Source organism: Mytilus edulis, chromosome 3 (genome assembly GCF_963676685.1).
Source record: "Mytilus edulis chromosome 3, xbMytEdul2.2, whole genome shotgun sequence".
In the NCBI taxonomy this organism is placed as follows: domain Eukaryota; kingdom Metazoa; phylum Mollusca; class Bivalvia; order Mytilida; family Mytilidae; genus Mytilus; species Mytilus edulis.
The window spans coordinates 58,688,051-58,700,998 of NC_092346.1; the positions used below are offsets into that span (position 1 = coordinate 58,688,051).

The window sequence follows — 12,948 nt, forward strand, 5'->3', positions numbered from 1 at the left end:
GTTGCAAAAAAGGCGAATTCAACCCTAGACTTTCTCAGAAGGAGTTTAAGATACTGTCCGCAGGAATGTAAGAAAAACACTTACATTTCCCTAATTCAATCAACAATGGAATATGCAGCAACAGTATAGGACCCCTTAGTACAGTATAGCAGATTCAAACAAGCAGCACGCTTTATAACAGGCGGCTACGAAACAAGAGTAGATAGCTGCATAACAGACATGCTTACCAAACTAGAACTTCAAGAATTACAACTGAGACGCACAAGCCAGAAACTTATACTTTTGTACAAGGTGGTTGAGGGGCTGGTACCATTACCTGCTATTGACATGATTGATCCAGAAGACTTTTTAAAATCAACCAGACCAAGACGAACAATCACAGCAACAAGTTTGACAATTATCAAGCAACAAACATATTAATCGAAAAACAAGTGAAAAATAATACAAGGTTCTTATATATTCCCACCAGTAAAACTCCCCAACATTCTAACTCACTATTGTTCGCGAAAAAAGCTAAAGGAGTTCAAATATGATCTCCCAAAATGTCAGTAAATTGACAGCGCCTTCTTAGTACCTGTTTGCTTTTGTGAGATTTTTCCTTTGGGCAAATATCTAAGAACTTTCATAAGTCAGTAAAAACATAATGGTATATCATCATGATTATGGTGAATTTCATTGTTTCTATAGTGAATCGAATGTCGAATAGAAATAGAGGACAATATGTAATGCTCTTAGTGCAGTCTGTTTTCAGTTCATTTAGATATGTGTTTGTAAAAAAAATTATCCACAGTTTTGTAAGATGATTTTACAACAACAGTAAATGAAAGTTTCAACCTTCACACATGTAACATTTTTTATCTCTAAAAGTTGGATGACCCGAGCTGTTTTATTAGATCTGATAAATGCTGATACATTTATTTTTTTTCTATTTCAGATACTGGAAGAATTTAAAGATTCCTCTCCATATTGTGTGCAATGTGGATTGAAGTTGTCACAATATTATGATAATCCAGTTGCTCGACATTTTGGACTTCAGTTATTAGAACACTCTATTAAGTAAGCAATCTGCATAACTAAAAACAGCTTGGGAGGTTTACATGTAGAGCAATAATGTCAGAAAAATACCAGGTTTCAAATTCTTATGTTTTTATTAAATATTTAGACATTGAAGATTAAAAAAAAATAACTGTAGATTCATTTATATAATTTGAGGTATATCAATTTTTTATTTATTTATAGGGTATAGGTGAACCATTGAATTTAAAGGTCTAAGAAGTGTGAATTTTCTTTAGGCTATATATATATAGCTAGTATGCAGACTTTGGCAAACTGAAAAAAAAAATAAGCATCAAAATGCTATTTGTATTAAATCCCTGAAAAATAATACCAACCAAAAAAAAAGATAAATCTGCATTACAATTACTTTTTTTGTTTTGGACATTATAAGGAAGCTGCTTAACATATTATATATGTTATGTGAGTTTGTTTGTTGTTGGGGTATCTACTTCTTCTTTATTGTTTGTGTCATTTTGTTTCTGCCCCACTAATTATATAACCCCTCTTTTTATTCATTAAAAAATGAAAACATCAGAGTGTACCATGTAGCAAATTTATAATGGTAACTTAAATTTCAAAACGTAGTTTATTTTTAAATGTTACATATGTCAGAAATTGTGAAACAGAGTTGCATATTGTTGAGCTGTTTAACAAACCTTGTAACCAATTGATTTTTGGATTTTTCAGATTCAGATGGAATTCTTTCACAGAAGAAGAGAAAGAACATTTAAAGAAGAGTTCTTTAGAAATAATAGAAAAGGTTGCTGTTCATTGTTTTTACTCATTTTATTTTATTAGCTAGCAATAGGAAGTATATAGTATCTCCGCACATTTTTACATAGTAGCTAGGCTATGTTTTTTCTAAACCATATATAAGTTAATAATTACTGAATGGATATCACTTCATCTATCAAAAGTGTAGTTTCTTCATTCAGAATTTCAAACAGAGATTCAAATAGAATTTAGCTTAGAAAATCCTGTATAGTGAAATATTTGCAATTCACTTTTCCTGACAAATCTCTAAAGTGCATTTCACCCAGACTTCCATTCTTGTATTTATTTACTGTGAATGCATCTATCATTTTAAACTCTAAATAAAGGATAAAGCACATATCTTGACCTAACTTATATATTTCAATTGAAATCATTATTTCTGATATAACCAAAGAAAATTTGTCCTTTGGCTAATTCAGGTGATCTACTAATCATATAATGAATGCACATATTTGGTATTTGTTTTATTTTTTGAATTGTTTGGTGGTTTATCTTTTACTGTATTCTTTTTTTCAATGTTTTTTTTCTTTGGCATCATATTATTACAAAACTAGCAACAATCAGTTCCCTTCAAGGAGCTATTGAATCCCCTTTAATCTTATAATATGTATTAAATATGAATTTGTGAGCTTCAATTCATTATATTAGGAATTAATCTATATAGTCTATATTTATGCTCAAAAGCGGGTTTTTTTCAGGGCACATTAGGTATAATTCATGAACAAATATACATAAAGGATGTGATATCCAGAATAATTGTAGAAATCATTAAGAGAGAGTGGCCGCAGTTGTGGCCAACATTGTTAGCAGATTTATACAACCTTTGTCAGCATGGGGTATGTACCGTAATCATGGTAATGGAAATTTCCAGTAGTCATGGTAGATGATATAGAATTTTATATGTTGTTAAGATGTGAGTTATGTAACCTTAGAATCATTTTTATAACAGCGTGGACAACTGCAATATATATATGTTGGTAATAATACTGAATAATTTACCTTTAATTTGTTTGTCATTGGTTATCGATAACAGTGATTTTATGCTCATTCATTCTGTCAAAGGCCTTCCAGTGGGGATTTAGATAGAATTAAAGAGTAAAGTACATGCAGATGCACGAGAAGAAAAATAATAAGTTTAAGAATTCAACATTTAAATCAACTCACAAGGTTTAGTCCTCTGCTAGTTATTTGTTTTATTTAATTTAGGTGTTAAGAACCTTTGGCGACCCCACAGTTAAAATGTTTATAACACTTACGATTTGACAAGAAGGCTTTACAGACGAACATTCATCTAATCTGACCCAGTCAATTGATAACCTGTGTGGGCCAAGCATTGGTCATGTCCACGCTGTTATGAGAATTATTCTACTCCTTCATAACTATGGATGATATTTCATAGGTTTTGAAGTGCATTTAGAAAGCAAATGTTTGGTGAAAAGTTAAATAACAAAAGTAATGAACTCCAAGAAAAATTCAAAACCGAAAGTCCCTTATAAAATGCCAAAATCAAAAGCTCAAACACATTAAACGAATAGAAAACAACTGTCATATGAACATGAATAAGAAGCTGAATTTTGTGCTTCTGCTGCAAACAGAAATCATCTCAAATGTATATGGCTTCAATATCACTTCTTATTATGATGTTTGACTCTGGAGAACTCTGTTTAAACTTGATGGTACTAAGATGGCTTTATTTTTGTTTAGATGCCAGTTGAGAGGTACAGTGTCTTCAGAGTCTGTAGTAGATAATTTATATTTAAAATAATAATGAACCACAATTAAATTATTTACCATTGTTTTGATCTGTAATAGGCAACACAGACTGAGTTAGTACTAAAGATATACCTACGCTTGGTAGAAGATGTTGTCAGCTTTATGAATCTTCCTACTACACGCAGAAGAGAAGTTTTACAAGGACTTACAGGAAAAATGGAGGATTTATTTGAATTTTTCCTGAATTTATTAGAAAAATATAGAATTGACTTCTACAAAACTGAGGTGTGTGAAATTATACTACTCTATATAGCTGTGGATTTTTATAGTTTATAAAGAATCATACAGTCATGATTTCAAATCAAATTTTAATATCTTGTGAAAAAACAAAAAAACATTATCCAGGACAGGGATGGAGTAATTGAAAATGTAATGGTAATTAAGTGTAATGCATTACAATTTTCCATGTAATTGAATGTAATGTGTAATTGAGCATTTTTTTAATTACATGTAATGGTAATTTAATTAATTACATTGAAAAAAGCATGTAATGGATTCCAGGAAAAGGAGTAAGACTGAGAAAGCCTAAATTTGACACCAAAAAAATTATTTAAAAAAATAAATTTTTATTTGAAATATGCAAATTATGATCAGATTAACACTTTTCTATCTTCTGTTTGTTTTACGTTAATGAGATTTGAGTTGAAAATTTAAAAAAGAATAATAGTTTACTTTTAACCATGTTTTAATACAATCTAAGGTCTGTTTCTTTCTAATAAAGATTAACCATACCCTTACAAACAAAATATAAAAAAACAAAAATACATATGTGTGAGATTATAATGGTCCATGCATATGGTCAATATCCTATGAAATAAAAACTATCAAAATATAGCCTGAATTTAATCCAAATAATGATTACTATATAACAGTGTATATTTATTTTTCATTGCATACTGTGTAATTGTTTTTAAAAGTGTACATTAAGGGCATACGATACAGTTACAGAGGAGATAATGACGTTGCTAACGTAAATTGTTATTTTAGCGACGTCAAACTATGACTTATCGGGAAAAGATTCAGTTTTCGTCTGATTTTTATCATTCAAACTTATTTAACTTGAAAACGAGTTCATGGACCCCTCTTTTTAAACACAAAAGTTATGTCTTTCTTTCGAAAAGGAAAATACAGCCACAAATCCGAATTTTGAGCAATTATACAAAATTTCAACCTCATTTTACTCAAAAAGTAGCACTCAAAGGTATATTTTTTATTACATATTTGATTTAATCAGATAAAAAATAGTCTATATGGAATTTTTTATCAAAATGTAAATACGGGATCAAAACTGTATCGTATGCCCTTAAGACATGATTTACTTACAACTTCCCAAACCATGGAAATTCAATCAATGATCTTACATAATTTAGTGTTTGGATTATAACAATGAAATTTGGATAGATTACATGTACCTTTAGATTTTGAATCTTAAAATGATGTTATTACATGTATAGGACCATAAATTTTCCTTATTCTCATTGGTTAAAAGCATAGGAATTCCTCTTTGATAAAACATTATATTCACCATGTCAAAAATCACGAGAGGTTAATATTAAATTTGGAACTCCGTCCTTGTACCTAAATATAGATTCTTCAAAGCAACCTCAATAATGTAGGTTTATTGCAGAAAAATATTTTTTTTATTCACTTGTTTTTGGTGTTATTTTTAGCTCACCTGGCCCAAAGGGCCAAGTGAGCTTTTCTCATCACTTTGCGTCCGGCGTCCGGCGTCGTCCGGCGTTAGCTTTTACAAAAATCTTCTCCTCTGAAACTACTGGGCCAAATCAAACCAAACTTGGCCACAATCATCATTGGGGTATCTAGTTTAAAAAATGTGTGGCGTGACCCGGTCAACCAACCAAGATGGCCGCCACGGCTAAAAATAGAACATAGGGGTAAAATGCAGTTTTTTGCTTATAACTCAAAAACCAAAGCATTTAGAGCAAATCTGACATTGGGGGTTAAAATGTTTATCAGGTCAAGATCTATCTGCCCTGAAATTTTCAGATGAATCGGTCAATCGGTTGTTGGGTTGCTGCCCCTGAATTGGTAATTTTGAGGAAATTTTGCTGTTTTTGGTTATTATCTTGAATATTATTATAGATAGAGATAAACTGTAAACAGCAATAATGTTCAGCAAAGTAAGATCTACAAATAAGTCAACATGACCAAAATGGTCAGTTGACCCGTTTAGGAGTTATTGCCCTTTATAGTCAATTTTTAACCATTTTTCGTTAATTAAAGTAATCTTTTACAAAAATCTTCTCCTCTGAAACTACTGGGCCAAATTAATCCAAACTTGGCCACAATCATCTTTGGGGTATCTAGTTTAAAAAATGTGTGGCGTGACCTGGTCAACCAACCAAGATGGCCGCCACGGCTAAAAATAGAACAAAGGGGTAAAATGCAGTTTTTGGCTTATAACTCAAAAACCAAAGCATTTTGAGGAAATCTGACGGGATAAAAATGTTTATCAGGTCAAGATCTATCTGCCTTGAAATTTTCAGATGAATCAGTCAATCGGTTGTTGGGTTGCTGCCCCTGAATTGGTAATTTTGAGGAAATTTTGCTGTTTTTGGTTATTATCTTGAATATTATTATAGATAGAGATAAACTGTAAACAGCAATAATGTTCAGCAAAGTAAGATCTACAAATAAGTCAACATGACCAAAATGGTCAGTTGACCCGTTTAGGAGTTATTGCCCTTTATAGTCAATTTTAACCATTTTTCATAAATTAAATTAATCTTTTACAAAAATCTTCTCCTCTGAAACTACTGGGCCAAATTAATCCAAACTTGGCCACAATCATCTTTGGGGTATCTAGTTTAAAAAATGTGTGGCGTGACCTGGTCAACCAACCAAGATGGCCGCCACCGCTAAAAATAGAACATAGGGGTAAAATGCAGTTTTTGGCTTATAACTCAAAAACCAAAGCATTTTGAGGAAATCTGACAGGGATAAAAATGTTTATCAGGTCAAGATCTATCTGCCCTGAAATTTTCAGATGAATCGGTCAATCGGTTGTTGGGTTGCTGCCCCTGAATTGGTCATTTTGAGGAAATTTTGCTGTTTTTGGTTATTATCTTGAATATTATTATAGATAGAGATAAATTGTAAACAGCAATAATGTTCAGCAAAGTAAGATCTACAAATAAGTCAACATGACCAAAATGGCCAGTTGACCCCTTTAGGAGTTATTGCCCTTTATAGTCAATCTTTAACCATTTTTCATAAATCTAAGTAATCTTTTACAAAATCTCCACTGAAACTACTAGGCCACAATCATCTTTGGGGTATCTAGTTTGAAAAATGTGTCCGATGACCTGGCCATTCTACCAAGATGGCCACCACGGCTAAAAATAGAACATAGTAAAAAGACCCGTTTAGGAGTTATTGCCCTTTATAGTCAATTTTTAACCATTTTTCGTTAATTAAAGTAATCTTTTACAAAAATCTTCTCTGAAACTACTGGGCAAAATTAATCCAAACTTGGCCACAATCATCTTTGGGGTATCTAGTTTAAAAAATGTGTGGCGTGACCTGGTCAACTAACCAAGATGGCCGCCACGGCTAAAAATAGAACAAAGGGGTAAAATGCAGTTTTTGGCTTATAACTCAAAAACCAAAGCATTTTGAGGAAATCTGACATGGGATAAAAATGTTTATCAGGTCAAGATCTATCTGCCCTGAAATTTTCAGATGAATCGGTCAATCGGTTGTTGGGTTGCTGCCCCTGAATTGGTAATTTTGAGGAAATTTTGCTGTTTTTGGTTATTATCTTGAATATTATTATAGATAGAGATAAACTGTAAACAACAATAATGTTCAGCAAAGTAAGATCTACAAATAAGTCAACATGACCAAAATGGTCAGTTGACCCGTTTAGGAGTTATTGCCCTTTATAGTCAATTTTTAACCATTTTTCGTAAATTAAAGTAATCTTTTACAAAAATCTTCTCCTCTGAAACTACTGGGCCAAATTAATCCAAAATTGGCCACAATCATCTTTGGGGTATCTAGTTTAAAAAATGTGTGGCGTGACCTGGTCAACCAACCAAGATGGCCGCCACCGCTAAAAATAGAACATAGGGGTAAAATGCAGTTTTTGGCTTATTATTAAAAACCAAAGCATTTTGAGGAAATCTGACATGGGATAAAAATATTTATCAGGTCAAGATCTATCTGCCCTGAAATTTTCAGATGAATCGGTCAATCGGTTGTTGGGTTGCTGCCCCTGAATTGGTAATTTTGAGGAAATTTTGCTGTTTTTGGTTATTATCTTGAATATTATTATAGATAGAGATAAATTGTAAACAGCAATAATTTTCAGCAAAGTAAGATCTACAAATAAGTCACATGACCAAAATAGTCAGTTGACCCCTTTAGGAGTTATTGCCCTTTATAGTCAATCTTTAACCATTTTTCATAAATCTAAGTAATCTTTTACAAAATCTCCACTGAAACTACTAGGCCACAATCATCTTTGGGGTATCTAGTTTGAAAAATGTGTCCGATGACCTGGCCATTCAACCAAGATGGCCGCCACGGCTAAAAATAGAACATAGGGGTAAAATGCAGTTTTTGGCTTATAACTATGAAACCAAAGCATCTAGAGCAAATCTGACAAGAAGTTAAATTGTTAATCAAGTCAATATCTATCTGCCCTGAATTTTTCAGATGAATTGGACAACTGGTTGTTGGGTTGCTGCCCTCCAATTGGTAATTTTTAAAGAAATTTTGCCGTTTTTGGTTATCTTGAATACTATTATAGATAGCGATAAACTGTAAACAGCAATAATGTTCAGCAAAGTAAGATCTACAAATAAGTCAACATGACCTAAACGGTCAATTGACCTCTTAAGGAGTTATTGCCCTTTATAGTCAATCTTTAACCACTTTTCATAAATCTAAGTAATCTTTTACAAAATCTCCACTGAAACTACTAGGCCACAATCATCTTTGGGGTATCTAGTTTGAAAAATGTGTCCGATGACCTGGCCATTCAACCAAGATGGCCGCCACGGCTAAAAATAGAACATAGGGGTAAAATGCAGTTTTTGGCTTATAACTATGAAACCAAAGCATCTAGAGCAAATCTGACAAGAAGTTAAATTGTTAATCAAGTCAATATCTATCTGCCCTGAATTTTTCAGATGAATTGGACAACTGGTTGTTGGGTTGCTGCCCTCCAATTGGTAATTTTAAAGAAATTTTGCCGTTTTTGGTTATCTTGAATACTATTATAGATAGCGATAAACTGTAAACAGCAATAATGTTCAGCAAAGTAAGATCTACAAATAAGTCAACATGACCTAAATGGTCAATTGACCCCTTAAGGAGTTATTGCCCTTTATAGTCAATTTTTAACAATTTTCATTAATTTGGTAAATTTATGTAAATTTTTACCAAATATAGTTCTCTGTTACTAATGGGCAAAGTTCATTATAGATATAATTGTAAGAAGCAAAATCGTTCAGTAAAGTAAGAACTTCAAACACATCACCATCACCAAAATACAATTTTGTCATGAATCCATTTGTGTCCTTTGTTTAATATGCACATAGACCAAGGTGAGCGACACAGGCTCTTTAGAGCCTCTAGTTCTCTTCTTCTTGTTTCTGGTGTAATTTTTCTCTTCTTCTTGTTTTTATGTATTTGTGTTTAGTCAACTTTATTGAATATTTCAACTTTCAAAAATTTTTACCTACAAAAGCACATGTTTATTTAGTATAAAAACAGGGAGCAGATTTTAAAAGAATCTTGATCAAATACTAGAAAATATTGGCTGTTGACCTTGGTGAATATTATATCTCTGAGGTTGATAAATCATTGTATCAACCTCCTTAAAAGTCAATAATTGTATAATATCATACTGATATAAAGTTTCACAGCTTGTTTACTTTGTTAGGTATTACAGCAATTTTCAACATTCCTATGTGCAGTAAAATATGTATACATGACTCTTTTTTTTAGCCCATAGTTAGTGATGGTGCACAGTGGACACAATATCATAATAACCTAGAGGTCAGTCGAGCTGTGTTATCTACCTTGACTGGTTACCTAGACTGGGTGAATATGAGTCATATCTTCAGTAAAGACTTGCTACATAGGCTGTGCTTAATGCTAAGTAACAAACATCTACAACTGAGTGCTGCAGAATGCTTGCTGCTGATAGTTACTCGAAAAGTAAGTGAAATGCAACATCACATGCCATCATTGTTTTCTTTTCAGTATAATATGTTTAAGTGCAAAATGAAAAAAGGTACATGTATTTTTTTCTGAATAATCAAACATGAAACACTTGTTTTGCTAGAAATCTGAAAGTTTTAAACCTACAGAGTTTACTTTAAAGATCCTTTGACTTTTGATATGCTTCAATGTAAGAGTTATGATAAGATATGCCTTCTACCCTGGATCTTAGGGTTGATGATTTGATTGTTCAGGGAAGCATCTGTACTCATGTATGCTCTAGACTGAGTAAATTGGACCCAAGAATGTAGAATGAACTCACAAGGAAAATGAAGGAATACTGTTGAAATGATTGCATTTCTAATTTCCAACTATATTATGTGCATGTTATAGCAATTACACAATTCAATTTCAATGTTGAACATGCTACATGTATAAATTCATAATACTCTACATTATTTTGTCTTTAATTAATAAATAGAACCAAACAAATAGTACATGCATGCAGGTTCTAAGACACCATCCCCCATATTTAAATCACACCATGCAGAAACGCACCTAAAGTTTTCCTCTCTTATTTTGTTGTTAGTTTTAAAGTCTCAGCTTAATTTGCTATTTTTAGGGAAAAGTTGAAGAGAGAAAGCCATTATTAATACTGTTTAGTGAAAATGCCATGTCTCTGATATGGAATTCTGCAATGTAAGTACAATACCACATCATTAGTATGGAACACTGTATGGGTAGGTTAGATGCCAAATAGCCAAAATAAAATTTGCATTATTGTGAATTTCATGTCAATGATATAAAGATACAATACTAAATTATTAACAACCAATAAAAAGATTTTTACTATATACAGACATTTGTTTTTTAAATTTTATAAGTATTTTTTCTACTTCTAGACAATGAAAGTAGGGGTGTCAATCAATTTTTGAGTTTCTTGCATTTACCTTAGATTACAATTTTTGGCTAATATATTAGAAAAATATAATATTTTAAAAGATGGGCAAGCAGTATTAGAAAAGAAAAGAAAAGGGTTATTTTGTTTTAGTTATGAATGGTAAATATGTGTTTGGCAATGGTTGCCTCATGTGAGACTGACATTTTTAAGATCTTTTAATAGTCTCCCAATCATCAACGTTGTAAAGTTTCAAATCATTTGGCAGTGTTTTTGTAACTAGTAACTCGTAATGGAAAACGACTCATTTTCATCAAAACAGAAACTAAAGAAGAGATTTAAAGTGCTTTCACGTATTTCCAGATTTAGTTATTAGCAAGGTAGGTTTACTGAAGATGAAAATGTGAATTTAATGGTAATTAGGTACCACCACTGCCAACTTGATTGCCAACTAATTTAACAAGATACAGAAGGCCTAATTTATGACAGAACAATAAATGAAAAACAAATAAAGTTCATAGCAATTTTAGAATATATTAATAATACCCCATTTATGGGCATTATGTTTTCTGGTCTGTGCGTCCGACCGTCCGTCTGTTCCTCCCGCTTCAGGTTAAAGTTTTGGTTAAAGTTTTTGATCGAGGTAGTTTTGATGAAGTTGAAGTCCAATCAACATAAAACTTAGTATACATGTTCCTTATGATATGATCTTTCTAATTTTAATGCCAAATTAGAGATTTTACCCCATTTTCACTATCCACTGAAAATAGAAAATGATAATGCGGATGGGGCATAGGCACTGGGGTAAAGCTGATGACCGTAACTGCATTCACGGTCATCCCAAGATGTCGGATGAAAAATTAGGCCAGTTTCTCTATTGTCTGTTAAAGTGTTTCTATATCATTTTCTATACAAATCATACATTGAAACGATGTAAATTTATAAAAGAATCGAAAATCACTAATTACTTCCGAGAAATGTGCATGAAACGGGAAATTCGATTTGGAAAAATCGTTAAGATGACCGTAAATCATAATCAAAATATTTTCAAGATGACCGTAACATAAAACAAGGATGACCGTGATTGGTAAAAAGATGACCGTAACTTGCAAAGGATGACTGTAAATTGCATTTTTCTCGTAAACCATGAAATATTTATTGATATCGATGTTAAAATTTTAACACAATTTGACAGCGATACGACGAAAATTTGAAGAAACATGAATGTGTCCCTAGAACACGGATGCCTCATTTACACTATCATTTTCTATGTTAAGTGGACTATGAAAATTGGATAAAACTGTAATTTGGCATTAGAATTAAAAAGATCATACCATAGGGGAAAATGTGTACTAAGTTTCAATTTTATTTAACTTGAAGCTGGACAAACGGACAAACAAACAGACGAACGGACGAACGTACGCACAGACCAGAAAAACATAATGCCAATAAATGGAGCATTAAAAACATTAATAATACATACGAATATTTGGTAATCGAGCCCATGTGTATGGTTCCAAAGGAAGCAGATTAAAATCTTAATTTGTCTTGATATATGCAGGCGGAAACACTTTTGAAATAGAACAAAAGAATCGAAGCTCTGTGTTTATCGAGAAAGCGATAAATGTTAAATGTAATATTTGATATAGTAACAAATTTTAAAAAGTTAATAGAAACAAATAATAACGACAATTTTCTTATTTTAAAAACACCATTTGCATAAGTTTTCAATGTATCTTTTACATAGTAATGCAAAACAATAAGATATCAAGTCGACGACATGGTTCTTATCGGGGCCTTTTATAGCTGACTATGCAGTATGGGCTTTGCTCATTGTTGAAGGCCTTACGGTTACCTATAGTTGTTAATGTTTGTGTCATTTTGGTCTTTTCTGGATAGTTGTCTCATTGGCAATAATACCACATCTTCTTTTTTATATATAGTATCTATAAGTTGGATGTAGAAAATGCATAACCTCCGAATTTTTTTTTATCACGGACGGAGAACATATCAATCTTTTAGTTCTGAAATTTTTGTGTCTGTCCTTCCATTATGTGAATCAAGAAAAAATTCCCCAAAACAGGTAACGATTGTATCGAAACGAGAAAAATCTAGTGCATCTTTTTATGTTAGGGCATGTTTGTGGTGTATATTTTGTCTTTTAAACGTACAAAGCAAGAGTATTTTATATAGCATCTCGCTTCAGATTCTATCATTATTATATATCAAAGCTACAGGTTGACTTTATAACGTAA

At 32.0% G+C, this 12,948-nt stretch overlaps 1 protein-coding gene across 1 annotated transcript in view; it reads left to right on the forward strand.

Moving 5' to 3' along the window:
• The window catches only part of LOC139514401 (exportin-5-like), a 44,884-nt gene that overhangs the window by 2,951 nt on the left and 28,985 nt on the right, over positions 1–12,948 (forward strand). Inside the window, exons 2-7 of the mRNA XM_071303587.1 lie at positions 935–1,056; positions 1,744–1,816; positions 2,529–2,666; positions 3,643–3,828; positions 9,580–9,792; positions 10,418–10,494. Of these exons, the coding sequence (XP_071159688.1) occupies positions 935–1,056; positions 1,744–1,816; positions 2,529–2,666; positions 3,643–3,828; positions 9,580–9,792; positions 10,418–10,494 (809 nt within the window). The remainder of the gene's footprint in view (positions 1–934; positions 1,057–1,743; positions 1,817–2,528; positions 2,667–3,642; positions 3,829–9,579; positions 9,793–10,417; positions 10,495–12,948) is intronic.